General features: G+C 38.7%; 1 protein-coding gene across 1 annotated transcript in view; it reads right to left on the reverse strand.

Moving 5' to 3' along the window:
• Positions 1-338: 338 nt before the first annotated feature.
• The window catches only part of tspan15 (tetraspanin 15), a 42,605-nt gene continuing 22,950 nt past the window's right edge, over positions 339-19,993 (reverse strand). Inside the window, exons 5-8 of the mRNA XM_037752682.1 lie at positions 12,172-12,288; positions 8,550-8,600; positions 6,657-6,773; positions 339-3,158 (exon numbers count right to left, since the gene is read on the reverse strand). Of these exons, the coding sequence (XP_037608610.1) occupies positions 2,997-3,158; positions 6,657-6,773; positions 8,550-8,600; positions 12,172-12,288 (447 nt within the window). The 3' untranslated portion in view covers positions 339-2,996. The remainder of the gene's footprint in view (positions 3,159-6,656; positions 6,774-8,549; positions 8,601-12,171; positions 12,289-19,993) is intronic.

Raw genomic sequence — 19,993 nt, forward strand, 5'->3', positions numbered from 1 at the left:
TGATGAACTTGACTTCACTGAATTATTTTACCATTAAAAACAAGAAGAGATCTTTAGCATTATAGACATGAGCTAGTAGAAATCTCTGAACAAATTAATTCCCTTTCTCTATTTTTTCATCTGTACTGTATTCATACTCTGACCTTTCACATATAAATTTACATACGTTTGCATGAAAGATTTAGAGACTGCGTGTGACTCCAGCCTGCTCTAGAAAATACTCAGTGTGATACTGTATCAGCCATCATTTATTTAACAGCCTCCCAACCCCCAAATATCCCTTTACAATAGGAAGCTCTATGTGCTTCAGTCAACTCAAAGATAAACAACACAACTCATTAAACAGCATTAAATCATTTTATTTTACACCCTGAACCAGGCAAAACAACTTGACAACATACTTCTTTCAATAAATGTGGTTTTGTGCGACTCAATGAACTGAAATGCATCAAACTTTGAAAAATCAAACTTTTAAAAACAGATGATGCAATTCCCAGTGAGGCCATTCATGTACTAAATGTATGCACTCATGTATAGCCCACGACAAATGATGGTTTACAGACGGGTGGTGTACTGAATGTCCTTGCAAACTAATAAAATAACTTTACATCTGTGTCCACATCTTATTCCTTTAAAGTGACACCATTGGCACTTGGTTGTAGATTATAGTGATAATTACAGAAAGATCATCATTTCAATCACTGAAATATTCTTTATATCATGTAACACTTCCATGCTGTACACTTTAAAGGCGTCACTGTATGGGATTTTTTTCTTTTGGTTATAAGTATTATATTTTATTAATGAGAAAACAGGCCATAAAATGTAAAGAGCACTTGTGTTTTCTATCAGAGCTGGGTCAATTCATTTCTAGCTTAAGAAAAAAAAAGATGAAACAAATTTATACTGCCAATTCCCCTGATAACCTGCTAAATGTGTGATGTCTCGTTAATTAGCCAGTCGTTTTAATTCGTCACTATTAGATATGTCTGATTTAATGAGGCGGACAAATTAAGGGACCTGGGTGGAAACAAAAAAGTCTTTACTTCCAAATCCATTACGCCATAAAACACAAAAACTCAGACATTTAACCAGCTAGAAACGGTCATACTTTATGTTGAATCTGACGTTTCCTGTTTACTGACACCAATAGAGATGCCTCAAAAAGCCTTAAAATCAGATGCTATGTGAATGCAGCCATACTGTAGGAGTGACGTAGGTAGTAACTGTAGCACATATTAAATAAACCCTTAACTAACGGATTATATACACATAACATAAACATGAAAAGACTCTTTTCTAATCGAGGCCTAACAGAACGAATCAGGGTGAGGAACAACCCAACAAGTTAGTAACGCTTTTCTGCAGCAAGATGAACATGAGCTGAATTCATTTAATCTGGATTATTAGATATTTGGCTCTGATATGTGACTAATGAGGATAAAGTCCTGGCGATCTCTATTCGACCCTTCAGTGCAAACAAGACGTGTAAACCTTGGTAAATTCTGTTTGGCCTTGCATCCTGTTGAATAGCGGTGATGACTGAAAAGAACCAACTTGAAATGTTTGAAAACATGTTTTAGCAGTGTTGTAAGTACAGTATAAACTAATATCATTAAGAACATAAGGCCACATAAAGACACAAATAAAGGGAGATTTGAATTAAAACATATCTACTTCAAAAAGAATACGTATTTGGTCTCAGTTTTAAACTTCATATCAAATCAAACAAAGTTCAGAAGCACATTAAATTCACATTATGCACTTGTGCAAGGGTTTTCTCTGTAAAACTAAAAACCACACTGGATTAAATGTTATAGGATGCTCTAATTTTATGGGTGGATAGAGGACGTACAAAGCACAGGACTGTATAGGTTGTGCTTCAAGTCACAAAGTTTTGTAACTTGAGGTATGCTCAGTGTTGAAAACATTTTGTCAGATTGATTAAAAAAAATAATGAAATCAGGTGGAATTGCATTGCGATGTTTTGTAGTTAGTAGTACATATATGTATAGGAGACAGGGTTGCTGTACTTAACAATAACCCTGCAGACATCCTCTTGTAGTGGCAGTGGCACAGCATTAGCATTCATCTTTCAAATCAATATAAAACTGATCATCTTGAAGCAGACTCTGGCTTTTTTCTCCTTAATTTTCTCTCTAGACCAGTAAATTGACTGAAGGCTCTGATGAAGAAAATGTGAGCATCATAGACACAAACACTTGTTGTGCTGGACACATCATGAAGGTTCAGCGAGCACTTGTGGTCATAAGGGGATGTGCAGGGTAGTACTATATAGAAACATATTATACAGGCTCAAATTTCAAAATAATATTTAGTCTCAAAGTATTTCCAGTTCTATATACAAATAAGGCAAAAATGTCAGATGAAAGAAAGAGTGTCTTAGCCTACAATATCTTGCATTGCAGTTTTTGGCAATAGTAGTGGTTGTATGGAGGAGCCGAGCAAAAAACAAACAATGAACACAGGTATAAAAGTAAGAAAAAAGTCAGTGCTGCATATTGTGGTCGTGTGATGGAACTGAACGGACTAATTTCATGTCATATTATAAAACCAGAAGCAAAAGTGGTTGTACTGGTTTATCCCTGAGACTCTCTTGGGCTAAAAGCTCCTCCTATCTAAACAAGCTCTTATTTCCCACTCATGCATTAGTACACTGTAGGCTAACACAGAAATTAATAATTAAGACCACAGTGGGCTCTGCAAACATTTTTTGTGTTGGTACATACAATAAAACTGAAAAAGGAACACTTGAATATCAAACTCTCAATAATCTGGTTGAACATTTCCTTCTTCCCAAAAATACAAAAAAACAAACGTTTCTTTCTCCACAGTTGAGTGAGCAGGTGGTAAACCCGCAGTTCAAATGCAGGCTCCCCATTGGCTGCAGCACTATCTGGATCGACTGGAGTGATTTAACCAACTCTGAGTGTTAGCTTGAGTCCATTTGCTGCTTTTTGTTTTTCCTCTCCCCATCAGATCTCTGGCATACACTTAAACCACTTGGCCATGTGGCTCTGCCTCTTGGCTGCTTGTTGACGTCTGCCGGAGTCCTGCGTGTCCATGTAGTGACCGTACTCACTGATGGCGTCCTCAACCCGAGTGACGTACAGCCAGCTGACTAACACACCAAAAAACTGGAGACAGAAAGAGAGAGGAAAAGCTAAGTATAGGAAGGGAGGTCACCACTGGGTGCTTCTCATTTGTCTTAATGTCTCCTTGTTTCCTTCTGTCTTGTGTCTTAATCCCTCCCACGTTAGACACGAGGAAGAGACGCAAGGAGAGGAATCGCTTTTAGAGAAATGAGATGCCTTTTCCTCTGAAGCGTTATCTGAAGTCAGTTTTTGATGACGAAGGCAGAGCTGAATCACCTGTGATCATAGACTGTATAAAATACGTACGTAGTCTCGGGGACATCACCCGTAGGTTTCTGAAGAACCGTTGTGAAGCTCAATGTGGGTGACTCCGGCCGTCGCCATCTTGGCAGTGACGACACAGCCTCAGTCACGACAAATCCAAAGAGGTGGATTGTCGGTGGAGCTGAGGCGGGCGAGCAGCTAGCGACCTGAGACGGCACCCATCTGTCATTCAAAGCGACCGTGCCCGCAATTATGCCAAACTCTAAGCCTTAATATAATTTAAACGGGTGAGTTATATAAAACTTAACCCTCCGAAAAGGGATATTAGCTATAGAGACCAAAACCGTTTTTTTCTACCAGGCTGTAAACATGTTTATTTCGGCTGTCAAGTTGGGCATTTTAACATGGGGGTCTATGGGGATTGACTCGCTTTTGGAGCCAGACTCAAGAGGCCATTTGAAGAACTGCAGTTTTTGGCTCTTCCACATTGGCTTCATTTCTCAGCACCGGAGGTTGCTGCTTGGTCTGCAGGTCTTAACAGCTCTGTATAACTTGGAGTCACCACTGAAGTGCAGTGGTGTAGTGACGTGCTCCAACATGCCAAAGGTGAATGTCAAATGTTTGCTTGTTTTCACTTAAATAACCAGCTTGACAAGCATCTGCACTATCATTAAAAACCTGTATTTTATATTTATATTGCAAAACTCAACTTGGTGGTTATATTGCACCAGAGTTGAATCTGTTATTTGTCCCGGTATAAAACTGACTACTAATAAAGTAGCGTGTCGGTCCAATAAAAGACTTCGGAGAAGGATGGTCTCTTGTGTTCTCGCTCAAGCCTCCCTGTTCCTCAATCGTCGCTCCTCCAAACAAAAATAAGTGAATTGGGACGTCCTTCACGATGGCGGGCCAGATTGATTTCCACAAAGAGTGAGGAGACATAAAATAAGGCAAATAAGAAGCACCCTACGTAAGGATGGGATGACAGCTTCTGCTTTCCTTTCCCAAACTCACAGCTCAGTGAAGTCCAACATGCTTATTAAAGTCAAGCACAATCTACATTCATAGCTGTCAGTGTGTGTCTGGAATTTGATGCAATATATGAGTTAAAATGAGATCTAAGAGAGCTTCTGCGTCCGTCACGCCCACATCCTCTAATGGATTTGTTAATAAAAAAAGCTGGCTATGGAGGGAAAGTGACAGATGTATAGTGGGAATGTATAATGTGTGTTTGGTGTCACAGTATCACAGTTTTTTAATGCAGAAAGTTTTGAAAAAAAACAAAAAAATAAGTAAAGCAAACCTAAATGAAATGGACCAGCATGTAAAGAATTTTGTGAATACTGAACTGCATATTTTATCACTGCTGATGCAGTGGAGTTGTCAGATGTACCCGAGGTGAAGCAATTTAATTTTTCCGCCACTTAGTCAACGGCATTGCTTGCCTGAATGTTTTATTTCAGGGTGCTGCTGATACTCCCGAACATACTGAAACTAAAGCTGCACTTGTTTAATCTCTGCCAGCTGTGAGAGTGTTTTTGGCAAATGTAACAAGTACAAAAGTTGTTTGGTGAAAGTCACAGGTACAAACAACACCTCTACCCTTTGAGTGTCGCAAAAAGTTCAGTTACAAGATGAAACAGGTCAGTTTTATATAACACGTGTTTGGGTAAGGAGATCAATACATTTGTGGGACAAGTGGGACATCTCAGTTGACTGTGTTGTGGGGACATAAATCTGCTTACACACTCACATTGTGGGGACTCGCCTCCCTTATGGGGACAAAATGCAAGTACCCACAATGTAAATCCTTAAATTTGGGGTTAAGACTTGGTAGGGTTGGGGTTAGGGTTGGGGTCAGCAACCTTTACTATCAAAAGAGCCATTTTACACAAAAAAATAAATATTAATCTGTCTGGAGCCGCAAAACATTTGAGCATTGTGATGAAGGTAACACAGTTTATAGTCTAGGTATATAAATTTAGTATATAAGTCCAATGCAGTGAGGGCCAAAGTGCAAATGTACGACGGAGTTTTAGGGCCACTTTGAGGGAAAAAAATCGGAGATTTCCAGAATAAAGTCGTAATATTACGAGAAAAAAGTCGTAATATTATGAGAATAAAGTCATACTATTAAGATAGAAAAGTCAGAAGTTTACGAGAAAAAAGTCGAAATATTACGAGAAAAAAGTCAAAACTTTACGAGAAAAAAGTTGTAATATTACGAGAAAAAAAATCGTAATATTACGGGGATAAAGTCATAACTTTACGAGAAAAAAAAGTCGTAATATTATGAGAATAAAGTCATACTATTACGATAGAAAAGTCAGAAGTTTACGAGAAAAAAAGTCGTAATATTACAAGAAAAAAGGAAAATAACACATAAAAATTACTACTTTAGAATATTATGACTTTATTCTCATAATATTACAACTTTGTTTCTCGTAAACCTATGACTTTATTCTTGTAATATTATGACTTTATTCTCGAAATCTGCGATTTTTTTTTCCTTCAATGTGGCCCTAATACTCCGTCGTACCATAGATCTACAACAATGATAAATAAAATTGAAAACGTAAACAAAAAAACAGTTATTAATTTCCACTAATCCACAGGAGAGGATCTAAAGAGCTGCATGTGACTCCGGAGCCGCAGGTTGGTGACCCCTGGGTTAGGGTTAGGGTTACGGTTAAGATGTAGTAGTTAAAGGGATAATTCAGGTGTTTTGAAGTGGGCTTGTATGAGGTACTTGAGGAAAACAGACAGGAGTACCGACACAGGAGCAAAGCAATGTACTGCTGTAGACGAGGACGGCAGAAAAACGTATTTTAGCCACCTAAAAGAAAGGCTCACCTAAAAAAAATTGATATCCGTTTAAAGCTGAAGTAGGCGAGATTTGAGCAAATATGACTGTTTTATTTTTATAAAACGGTCGCTATATCCTGATGTTCGTACATGAAACAGGTAACCTGAAAAAAAATCATGTGCCTCTGTGTCCTCCGGTGCTCCCTTTATAATCATCATCCAGAAGAACTCATCAGAAATGGACATTTCACTAAAAAGAGTTGTCCTTCAATCACCACATACGGAACAATAAAACTTATAAGGCTCTACAACGTAGTTGTTTTTCATCAGACTATATGTTCGTGATTTAGGTTTGAACCAAACACCAACAGACCACCTTTCCTCATATATGAGGAACAATTTGTGCTGAGCGTCAGGAATATTAAACTGCCTTAAGCAATGTTTTGTGTCTATATGTGTGTGTGTGCGTACCTGAGGTAGTAGGATCCCTAACAACAGTCCAGCCATGATCTTATAGTTGTCCATCAGCCAGTGGAAGAAAGCGTAAGTGCAGCCTCTGATATGGATGACTTGGACCAACTCCAAACGCTGCCAGACACAAATTACTGTTACTTCAGTTTTCACAGTTAGTAGTTAAAGTCAAACAAATGGTTATTAAAGTTGTTTTACTAGTTTAGTGAATTGCATGTGTCTAAAACAAGCAGCACATCATTGAACATATTCTGACTTATAATCCTACATTTCAAAATAAACATCATGTTTCACTTCATAAAATAACTGAAAAGGACCCGAACAGGGCCTGATCTCGACTCAGTCACTATAGTCGCTGTGTTGAATACACAACTATCTGACATTGCCACTTTAAAATTCAAAGCAAACTGCACTAAATATTTAAAACTGACATTAAAAGAGAGAAGCTCAGGAGATGAGAGGAGAGGAGGATCAGGAGATTTAACCTCTCTATCAACTTAATTCAGTCCAAAGGGGCTTTTTGGCATGGGAAACATACGTTTACAATACCTAGCAACTGTGACCTAAAAACAAAAATCTGATCCTCTCTCTAGGTTCCATGGTGGAAAGGAGGTCGTGTTGCTCTGGCTCTATCCATTTGGCGTGGAGAGGAGGTCGTGTAGCTCTGGCTCTATCTATTTGGCATGGAAAGTAAGTTGTGTTACTCTGGCTCTATCTATATGGCGTGGAGAGGAGGTCGTGTTGCTCTGGCTCTATCTATTTGGCATGGAGAGGAGGTCGTGTTGCTCTGGCTCTATCTATTTGGCGTGGAGAGGAGGTTGTGTTGCTCTGGGTATATCGATTTGGCGTGGAAAGGAAGTTGTGTTACTCTGGCTCTATCTATATGGCGTGGAGAGGAGGTTGTGTTGCTCTGGCTCTATCCATTTGGCGTGGAGAGGAGGTCGTGTGGCTCTGGCTCTATCTATTTGGCGTGGAGAGGAGGTTGTGTTGCTCTGGCTCTATCTGTTTGGCGTGGAGAGGAGGTTGTGTTGCTCTGGCTCTATCTATTTGGCATGGAGAGGAGGTTGTGTTGCTCTGGCTCTATCCATTTGGCGTGGAAAGGAGGTCGTGTTGCTCTGGCTCTATCTGTTTGGCGTGGAGAGGAGGTTGTGTTGCTCTGACTCTATCTATTTGGCGTGGAGAGGAGGTCGTGTTGCTCTGGCTCTATCCATTTGGCGTGGGGAGGAGGTTGTGTTGCTCTGGCTCTATCCATTTGGCGTGGAGAGGGGGTTGTGTTGCTCTGGCTCTATCCATTTGGCGTGGAGAGGAGGTTGTGTTGCTCTGACTCTATCTATATTGCATGGAGAGGAGGTTGTGTTGCTCTGGCTCTATCTGTTTGGCGTAGAGAGGAGGTTGTGTTGCTCTAGCTCTATCTGTTTGGCGTGGAGAGGAGGTTGTGTTGCTCTGGCTCTATCTGTTTGGCGACACCGGGAAGCTGCTTGACATCCTCCTGGATCCACCTTCTCACATATGTTCACATTATATGTATCATTTTTTGTCCTATGGATTGTCTATGTTGTATTTTCATTATGTTGTTACACTGTACACACAACATCCATTGCACGTCTGTCCATCCTTGAAGGGGGATCCCTCCTCTGTTGCTCTTCCTGAGGTTTCTTCCATTTTTTTCCCGGTTAAACGTTTTTTTTGAGGGGGGGAGTTTTTCTTTATCTTATGAGAAGGTCGCACTGTAACGGACAGAGGGTGTCGTATCCTGTACAGATTGTAAAGCCCCTTGAGGCAAATTTGTGATTTGGGGTTAGACAAATAAAATTAACTTGACTTGAGCTGCACTTTAATGAGACATCAGTCTTTTCTCAGTTCAGTCATGTAAGTGAGTCTTTGAGGTCTTACCGTTTTTGTCAACACCTGGTACCCACACAGAGTGTTGGCAACTTCATTAGGCTGGAGTGGAGAGAAGCAGAGAGAAGAGGTAGAAATAGTGTGTTAGAGATATAACATCCTTCAGCCTCAAGAGGAGTCAACAGCAGACAGAAGAAGGCAGATTTTTGGTCGAAATTTAATTTTAGCGGTGTAAACGTCAAATAGACCACCAGGGAAACGCACACAATGACACACATCATAACTGCCTCTGTCATGCACACAAAAACACACAGATGACTGTCCTGGACCACAAGACTCCTGACTCACCAGAGAAACTGTGGGTGTGTGACACTGAGCTAGACACTGACCACTATACTGTTGACTGTTGAAAGCTCGGCTGTAATGTGTGTGTGTGTGTGTGTGTGTGTATAAAAACTAAAAGTGTGTGTATGCGAGCAGGTGCCTTGTGACTTTGAGCTTGTGGTTTTCCATATTCAAATATTCAAATATATTCATAAATTCAAATGAGACGAGACAAACTGCCGATCTCTCGTGGCCGTCTGGCAGAGGACGAAGAGGAAGGGAGGTGTGATCACCCTTTTTTAAGTCATTACACACATTTTATTACCCGTATTAATCAAATTTGTTTTAGATTTTCAACAAGTTACCACGGTATTATGATTAGTCAAAGGAATGGGAGGGTAACTCACAATACCACACTGTCACTGACTGAAAAACGTTCTTCTATGATATATATCATCATGTGACAAAGATCAGTGTAGAGTTATGAGCTTGACTGCAGCAGTAGTTGTCTCTGCTCGATACATTTCAGGGAATCAAGGGGGAAAACTTTCAACTCTTCTGTCTGAGAAGAAACGTGATGCTCGATCAAGTGGAGTTAATTGCCGCTTCGTGTTAATATGAACATACAGACCTGCAATTACAGAGATAATTACAAAGATTATATGGTAGAAAACTGAATTTTTGAGCTACCATCGCCTGATTTTGACCAGTCGTTGGAGCCGATACTAATGAGTCATTGATAATATACAATGTATTGATGTGAACCTATATATCAACATTAGTGATGATCCGATACCATTTTTTCCACCGATTCCAATACTTGAACTTACGGTATTGGCCGACAGGAGTAACGATCAGATACCTGCGTGATTAAATAAATAGTTATTATTATTATTATTATTATTATTTAACAGCTGTTTACTACCGGCCATGTATGGATGTGATATGATTACAATCCTTTGTTTTACGGCCTGGCTCAGTTAAAACCCTTTGTAAAACATGAAGAAATACATTTTCAATTTCCGATAAAACAAATTGATTTTTTTCTGGATTAATAAATTGTCGATACCGAACAGAATTTTGGGCAGTATCGGACGCATTTCCGATATGGTGGCCTTCAGGTAACACAAAACCACGAAATGCTCTCTCTAGAGCCAGTGTTGGGTTTGTCCGTTCTGGGCTACTGTAGAAACATGTTGGACTCTGTGAAGAGGACCTGCTTCCGATGTAGATATGAAGGGCTCATTCTAAGCTAACAAAAACACAACGACTCTTATTTTCAAGTGATTATACACTAACGAAAACATAGTTATGAATATTATATTCCATTTCTGCTAATAGATCCCCCAAAATGTTACAAACTGTTCCTTTAATACTTCCAAGGCAAGAGTATTATGAATACATTTCTGTTTCAAGAGCAACCGTCCTCAGTCAGGTGCAACAAGACATGCGTTCTGCTTCGGAGAGCTTCGGTCATCTACCATGTTCAACGTCTCCGGCATACGTGGTGGTATGTTTCACCAGTCTTTCTCATTCTTCACTTAACATATGTCAAATTTAATTAATTCATTCATAAAAGAGAACCACAATAACTCTAATATGATAATTCTAGTCTCAATATAGTTATATGGATGATAATAAGTAAGGGTTAATGTACAGCGAGCCGGTCATTGTTGTGAAAGAATTCTCGACAGGGCGATGCTGCACACCGTGTTAGTGTGGGTTTTCTCTGGGTTCTCCGGCTTCCTCCCACAGTCCACAGACATGCATGTTACTGTAACTGTTGACTCTAAATTACCCGTAGGTGTGATTGTGAGCGTGTCTCTATATGTCAGCCCTGTGATAGACTGACGACCAGGGTGTACCCCGCCTTCGCCTAATGTCAGCTGGGATCGGCTCCAGCCCCCCCGCGACCCTGAATAGGATAAGCGGTTACGGATAATGGATGAATGTTTCCTTTACAGGTAACAGTAATGAGCCACACTGCAAGAACATCTTATACTATAACAGTGGAACGGATTATCAATTAACCTCGTTGTCACGAGTGACTCACAATAATGCAAAAATATAACTGAATAGCTCATAGCAATACTGTTGTGATTGAATTTAATATTGAGAACACATACATAATAAAAGGAGTATATAGGAGTAGTGGTTTCATGAGTCCAGCTATGAGACAGACTTCATCAAACTGTTGTCCGTCTGACTAAAACATTTCTGCGTGTTCTCTCTTTCCCTGTAAACTCTGGGGAGTGTAGGTGTATAAATTAAAGGGAGCACACGCTCTGTTTTGTGTGGGAGAAAATTGCCTGCGAGTGTGTCTGGCATAGCAAAGGCTTAATCACCATCATAAGGATGATGAGATGTATTTTAAACGTACCTCCACACTTATACAGCTATTACCATAATGACATACAAACTGAACCGATTGTTCAGGACTTCACAGACTCATTATAAATAAATAGAGTCAGGAACTTTAGGTAAAGTTACAGATGCTAGTATCTAACCCTGATCTTCAAAATAGTTAACACACGTATACAGTACAAGTATGAGGTGTCCCTCTCATGACAGGGTGTTAATGACAGGTGTAGTAGTTAATGATACAGGGTAGAACAAAATCAGACATTAACTATCATAATGACCGCAATACAGCACAAATTGCAGCAACTTCATAAAATATGCCACAAACATTCAATGGATTAGAATTGTGGCACTTACAGTGACAGCATGGTACTAGCAGTAATAATAAAACATGTTATAACACCTGAATTGAAGCTGTAATAGTCATATATTTGCTGCAATGTAATGCAATAGTAATAGTTTAGCAGTATTAGTGCAGAGAGGCGTAGAAATGGTTGTGATTGTTGTGGAATTTCTTTCACAGTTTAACTCATTGAGCAGGAAGGAAGAGGCACAGGAGCCCGTTGGTGTCTTATGGTGCCTTCAAATGGGGTCGTGTTTACCGCGTTTACGAGATGAGTCCATATGAACGCCCCTCTCTTGTGGTAAAGTAGAACGTTTCTGAAAGCTCCGAGTTCACGACTTGTGACGTGTTTGTTGACGTTGTCAGAAACGGAGGAGGCCATGATGATAGTTATTTTTCTGGTGCATAATAAGTCAATATATTGTAATTTTAGTTGTATATTGTTTTTCTGTGTAATTTTATAATATGTAAAATATATTGATATTCCCAACTGACTAATCTTTTCCCTCTGCCATTATGCCTTTGCATTTTCTGCATTATATTACCCACTTGCTTGCTAAATTGTTAGCCTCTGTGGCTTCTAGAGCAGGAGTCAGATTATAGTAATGATAATACTAATAGTAATGGTAATGGTTATATACCTACCTTTGTAGTAATGCAGCAGGTGTAAGGGACGCCGCAGGCCAATGGACCAGGTCCAGTACAGTTGTGGTACATGTTGACGGACCAGTCGGTGTACTGTTGACCTCCACAACACTTAAACTGCCACAGATGAGAAAGATGGCAGAGCAGAGACAAGCGCAGAAATTGGAAGAAGACAAAAAGAGAGATCAAGAGAGTGATGGAAGAGGATATGTAAGAAGAATAAGAGATAGAGAGAAGGGAGGCAGGGATGAGGGAGAGATAAAAAAGAAAGCAAACAACTTGATAAACAACATTTTTCAGATGCCAGTAATGTAACATTTTGGGATGAAATGAGCCATAATTAACAACAATTTGCATTAAATTATGAGTCTGTTTTATATGTATGTGTGTGTCTCTCTAACTTTGACAAAATCAGTGTGCAGGTGGTGGTAGAGCTGGGCGATATGGTTAAAATCAATATCATGATACTAGAATATACTGTAGTATAATATTATATTACAATATTATGATAACTTTTTTTCTGATATCAATATATCTCAATTTATTACATAACTTTGTTGAATCATCGATCGTGATTGGTCAATCACGTTTTCTTACGTCCTGTCATTTCTTTATAACAGACCCCTCCACTTTGTGTCAAAGTGCCGTATTGCCCTGTCGGGGTTTATTTCACAATAATGACCGGCTTGCTGTACATTATCCCTCACATATTATATTAAAATATCTGATATCAATATATATCTCAATATGGCAAATCAATCACAAACTTGTCACATGATAAAAAAATAATTATTATAATTTAAAACAACAACACATAATAAAACAACAGAAACAAAAATACATCTAAAAATACAGTTTTCAGAAGTTGTTATTCAGATTACATGCAAACAAATCAAGACTTTTGCAATTCAAGAAGCCTAAAGCCCCATTTGTCCTCTCACTCACATTAGAAATGAATTATTATTATTATTATTACTATTATTATTATTATTATTAATCAAATCAAAAAGTGTTCTACTAAAAAGCCTCTGCTACCGATCCTCCACAATCTCACTCTGAAAGCCTCACACACTGAAGTGTTTGCTCCTGAATCAATAACACTTGCAGCCCAAATCAACAAATTGATACCTGCACACAATAGTGTGACACCAACCAATTATTTCTCATTGCCCTCTATTTCAGCGATTACTGACAAACCCTGGAGAAAAGAAAATATTATGACTTCACGGGGAAAATAAAGGAGATTTGATAAGCTTTCTAGAGGACCTAATTATTATTGGTTTTGGCTGAGAGCTTTTGAGTCACATTGACTGAAGGCTGCTTCAGACAACTTCATTATCAGTTTTGACTAAGCGTTGCAGGGTTTGAAGGCTGTTCAGACGACTGTCCTGCAGGGTAATCGTGATAATATAAATGTTCATTTAATTATCATCAAAACATAACCTAAATAACCCTCTCATAGCAGCAGAAGCACTGGTGTAACAAATAGCATTAACGTGATGCAGCTGTTATTATTAGTCACACTTGTGTTGTGAAAAGTCTATTAATAGGATAGATATGACAACCGTCTGAGACCAAATGATTTTCAATAATTTAATAAAATAATGTCCCAATTGATATCACTCAAAATAAATTACACCGATCCTGTAATGCCCCATTCAGTAATAGATTTATATTTTCACGGGGGTAAACAGCGGCTGCATATCTGCCTCGGAGAGTAAACACTTGCAGAAACACCTGAAAGCCACACTATGAGCTCGGCTTCGTAGTCATTTACTGAGATAAATATTTGATTTGGGAGGCAGAAAGTTAGTTGGGAAGACAGTAAGAGAGAGAACAAATAGGACAAAAGGTCAGACAGTAAGAGAGGACGTGAATAAAGAGAGGATGAATAAATTAATACATATGAAGCTGCTCTTTGACATGATGCCAGTGTGCCAGGAAGTTACTTCCTCGTCTCGTTGGCGTGACTCCACAGAGCGCCGTTTATCCTGCACCGGGTCAGGACCCGAACGAGGGTCACGGGAAGGCAAAGCAATTATAATGTGATTAATGTCTGCAAGTGTTAGACGGTATAGGTCCAAAAACATCAGCCGACAACTTCACACTAAGTTGCGTGCCGCTGTACCGTATAATGCAATGCTGCAGTAAATCCCATCTTTGGGGAGATTGATTTTAAATCCTCATGAGACAAACCTAAAGGACCAATCTCTCAAAACACCTGTCAAAACCAATGAGACTGCAGGGGACGACTGAAAAGACTATAGAAATTCTCCTTGTCACTTTCAGATTTATTACTGGATTAAACAACAATTTGTTTACTGAAGTTACAACACAAATCAGATTTCATGCATTCATCTTCATCTCCGTCTCACTCAAATACGGTTTCTGTTGGATCCCAATCTGGTGCCACAGATGAACCTTTCTTTACCTTTTTATCTTTTATTTTTCCGGTGGTTTTCTATTGTCTTTTTCACTGTTGGATGACAACCATTCGTCAGAGGTCAATTACTGGGAGACAGTCCCGAGAGTCAGTCGTGTCTCTGAGTCTGAAGGAGTGACTGATTTTGAAGCCAACTGCCTAACTGACTGATGACCGGCTGTTCGCTGGCAAACTGGTTGACTGAGTGTCTAACTGGGTGGCTAATTGGCCAGCTGACTGCTCAAAGTGTGGGTCGCAATACAGAAGTCAGCTCGCCATGTGCTCCCTGCATTCATTGATACATGGCATCCATTAAGCAATGTTGCAACAGATCTTTCATGCGTGATTAGATTAACATTACTTTAATAGTTTTCCAAAGAGTGTCAAACTTCTCATTTACTACCGTTCTACATCCAACTGAAAAAAGACAATTCAACTGGAGGGCTGCATACCAGAACATTGACTTCTTCCTTCTGAGTCTCTGATTTCTGTGTTTTTCCTTTTCCAAAACAAACCTTTTAACCACTAGCTGATGCTCTCTGCAGTTATGTTGGGAGCTGTCTTCTTTCCTTCACAACCCAATCAGTCCAAAAAACAAACCACAATAAAAAGCTTACTGAAGTTACAGTGTCCAAACTGAAAAGGGCACATTTTATACAATCCTAACCTTTATTACCAGTAATACGATTGGACGGATATATCGGCTATCGGATTTTTTTTGGGCGATTTTTGTCACTTTACTTTGCTAATTTAATGGTCTGCCTCCGAAGAACAAGAGCTGTACAGCGGACAGAGAGAGAGACACAGCGGGGGTAAAAACAGCGTGTACGTTGACGATGAGTGTTAGTTGCTGCGCAGTGCTGCGTCGCTCGTGGCCAATTAGGACACGGTGTCATGGACATTATGTGCAAAAATAGATATTCAATAGTTAGAATATGTTTTTTTTTTAAGAACGAATATTCTTTCAAACAACTTTTGGTAATTTTTGACAGCCCTATAATGAACCAGCAGAAAACAAAAGAGTCTCAATGCTACAACTGATCGATCAATTGTAGGGTTGAGACCCTTTAGTTGAGGATGGAAACTATGCAGGTAATCGCAGGTTCTGGTTACAAATATATTCAAAGAGCAGGCTGTTGAATTTTATAGTAAGGAATTTGTTTTAGATAGATAGATAGATAGATAGATAGATAGATAGACAGCTTTATTGATCCCCGTGGGGAAATTCGATTGCCACTAAGTCAGTGGACACCCAGGTATTTATAGGACTGGACAATTTCAATCGACTGACCCTTGATTACCACTGGGGAGAGCTCCTCCTTCTTCCTTCTAAAATCAATAATCAGCTCTTTGGTCTTCACTTGAGCATCAGAGACTACAAAAATGTCAACATTTTGCGAAAGAAGGATTCATTTAAAAATGATTTATAATGAAAATAGCTGTTTGGTGGGCACATGACAACGTTTCTCTCAGCAGACAATACCAGCAGCGTGAGCGTACATAGAGTATCCTCTATTTCTCAAACCATCTGAACTGTAGAAAAAACACAATTCAATCTATTCCTGCAGACATTCCTCCACACGGTTTAATTTCCCTCCCTTAGGTTCATCTTTTGTCCCTCTCCTATTTCCTTTGTTTCCCCAACAGGAGTGTGGCGTTCACACATTCCCTGCTTTATTCCTTTCACAAATAAATAGTTCAGCACCTAAAAAACCCCAAAGGAACCTGTGCACTGAAACAATCACAAGGTTAATGCATTTGATAATTTGGTGGAAATGTATATTTTTGGTTGAATATGCTGACATTTGTGCATATCTACAGTGTCTCGCAATAAATAAAAATAAACATTTTTCTTGCCAGTAAATGTATTTTAACAGCTGACACCACCTTCAACATGTAAGAGTTTGAGATTGTAGTATCTGTACTGCTAAAGAAGGGCGTTGCTCCTGACTGCCTCATACTGATGAGCTAAAAAAAAATAAAAATCAGGCCAATGCTTCAGGACGGGGCATCATCATGTTCATGAGCATCACATTACCAATGAGGTCCTGTTTACACAAGGATTTATGATGTCTAAATCTATCAATTTGTGCAAACAAGATGTAATTCAAGGCTTCAATTTCATTAAATCGTTCGCATGTTGTGGTTTATTTGTGCGCACAAGATAAGTGTAAAGAGAACTAGCATGACCGACCAGCCTTTCCCCCCGAAGCAAGAAGTGAATGCAGTGCACCTGCTTCATCCACCAGTAACCATGACGTTTTCCAGGGCCCTCCAATTGATTAACTATAAAGTCGATAGCATCCTCCAAGTCATCAATATAATCCACAGGCTCTTAATATCCTCATTAATTGGCATTTACTAACAATAATCTCTTGCAAAGCAAGTTGTCAACATGTTTTGATAACTCATCCTCAAGCTAAAGTAAAGCTTAATTAAAGAGTCTATCTATAACTGCTTATCTACCACCAAGGACAAGTGTCTTAAGCAGGTGGCGGATGGAATGAATGACTTGTGCACTGCCAAAATTATCTAAATATTTAATTTAATTTAATTTAATTTCTGCCCAATTAATCAAAATGTGGGAATGATTTAATTAAATTGAGGTAACAAATGATATCTCGTGAGCATGAATTAGTAAATCATAGCCTTGATATATGTTTTTTTTCTCTTAATGGCCACTTTGTAATACTTAAATATAATAACACATTTTTTATGTATTTCTGCATATCTCTGCTTACCAAAACAGCACACATTTAATAAATGTACTAAAATACATCTCAAGTTAAATTCAAATTTAATCATATTCTCAATTAGTATGTTTAAATAATACACATTTTAGGAATGTATTTTTTAGAAATAGCACTAAAACCAACTTTACATTAGTAGAGGCATTATCTGTGGGAAATACACTTAAAGACAATTAAAAATGTTCTTAAAATTAGTGCAATTTTAGGTTAACTAAAATACAGTTTAAGTTAAATGTAGATTAAATCCTACTTGCTGTAAATATGTTGTAAAATTATATAAAATACACAAATTAAATATTACTTTTAAAAAGTAATAGAACATTTAGCAATGTATTCCACAATAGTGCACTTTTAATACAGTAAGTATGCTAATGTACTTGAGTTATATTGCTATGTTGATCTTCTTATTAGTAGTCCACTAAAAGTAGATTCACGTCATATTGATAACTTGTTGAATAAAATAATGTGGTTATAGAAATATACTGCAAGTATATCCACATAGTGGGAAAATATAGGACCAAACATTTACATGATAAGACGCCTTCAGAAGGTTTTATTAAACGCCTCCAATAACAGTCTATGTAGTTTCAACACATACTTGTCCACAAACTTGATGAATGCCAAAAATGATCATGCGACACTGAGATAGTAAGGCCCAGTAAGTATATTGTTGCAGTTCAAAAGGTACGTCATGTCTAATAAAATGGAAATGTCATGAAAATGTTTGATGTTGTATGAAATCCTTTAGGACTGGTTAGCTTACACTTTTAGCTTAACTACAGCTCTAAGTGTTAGAGATGCTCTATTGCAAAATCAATCTTCTGTTTTAAAAAGGACACAATGGACAAAATCAACCATTATGTAATCAAATCACTGACAGACTACTACTGCCACAGAATAAGTATGAACCTCATCATACAATGATACATCGCTGGAGGATAATGGTCTATTACAAGCTCTTGTGAAGAAAAGAGGCAGCAACAGTGGGTCTAATACAACCTGACCAAACAATCTATCTGTTCCCACCGATGTGAAGCCAGCCTCCTATCTGATGGGTGGACTCACTTTGAAGAACAAACGGATCAATCAGGGCTTCTGTAGGTGTAATAGCTGAAGCAGGTGTCAATAACAATCAGAGTGACTGATTTGTTCTTCACCTATCCATTTAAAGTAACTTTAATAACACCATACTTCGATTCTGTTCATTTTGTTGGTTTCACCCTTACATATACCTGTGGTTACATATTTCTACCAATTCCTGTTTCATACTCATGTGTCAGTCAGGTGGTTATACATGAATTACGAAAGAAGCCGTTGTTTTTACCCTGTGACTCATCACAGAGGCTAAATGTTTGAGTAACTGTAAACAGAAAACCAATGCATGTGTTCTAGTTTCACCCATAGATTGGGATCGGTTTTATCTGGTTCTCGGTGCGCTCTACAATGAAAAGATGTATGATTATCACATAAAACCAGTGGGCAACCTCCGGGGCTGAGAAGTGAAGCCAATGCTGAAGTGCCTTAAACTTGCATTCTTTCTAATAGCCAGCAGGGGGCGACTCCTCTGGTTGCAAAAAGATCCAGATTGTATAGAAGTTTATGAGAAACTGACCCCACTTCTCACTTTATTTATTGAGTTTACGGTCTCTGATACACGAAAATGAACTAAATGGACTTTATTTCTGTAAAAAAAAGCAAAACGACGATGGGTACGTAATGTAATCAGTGTGTGCCCATCCACCGTGTAACACCGATAACACAACTACCGCAGCAAGCCTAGTCGCTACCACGGCGTTGTCCGGTCTAAGAGTTGTCCATGTTTTCATCTTACAACTTTAATTTCATCAGTTACTGTGTGTAGGGCGTATTAATGTGTTTTGGTGTATTCTTCTACTTTCCTTTGTTTGTTTTTATTGCATTTTCTGTAAATCATCATATACACATACAACTTGTTTCTGTATGCATTTTAAGGTAAAGCACATTGAATTTACTTCTAATATTAAAAGATGTTGTGTAAATACAATTGCTTTGCCTTGCTTTGCCTAAATGCCACCAATGCCTCCTCTGATGAATCCAAAATGAACTTATAAATATGCATGATCATTTTTGTGTCAAACAACCACACAGCGCTGAGGAAATGGAGTCAGTGTCTGTCCAAATGACTGAATGGCTTTGTTGTTTGCACTGCTGCAAGACCTCTTGATAATAAACCACAAAACCCTGATGTGACGGCTGTGACAACACTGAACGCTGTAAATTCTGATAAAAAAAAAAATGGTCTGAAATATTTGAGCTGTGTGGCGTTTTTGTGGATTCCCTGAAAATAGCAGTTTCTTGCAATAAGACATCGCAGTAGTTAATATTAGGATTACCTCATAATGTAATTGTGAGCACACAGAAGGCCCTCACTATCTTCCCAGGGTTGAATAAATTGGTGGAATAAATGTCAGGTTTCTGTTAAAATATGGAGGCAAAGTGGATGGAAAGGTCAGCTTGACATGAAGTTAATAAACGGTTATAATATGACCTGTCGCTAAGCTACAGATTTGTGTTGTGGCTCCAGGATGAGATTTGGAGGTGCTCGTCAGATTGTCAATTTAGGAAAGTGTCACGGTCACAGCTTGTCTCATTGGCTGCCAGTCACAACACT

The sequence above is a fragment of the Sebastes umbrosus genome, chromosome 2 (assembly GCF_015220745.1).
Source record: "Sebastes umbrosus isolate fSebUmb1 chromosome 2, fSebUmb1.pri, whole genome shotgun sequence".
NCBI classification, from domain to species: Eukaryota; Metazoa; Chordata; class Actinopteri; order Perciformes; family Sebastidae; genus Sebastes; species Sebastes umbrosus.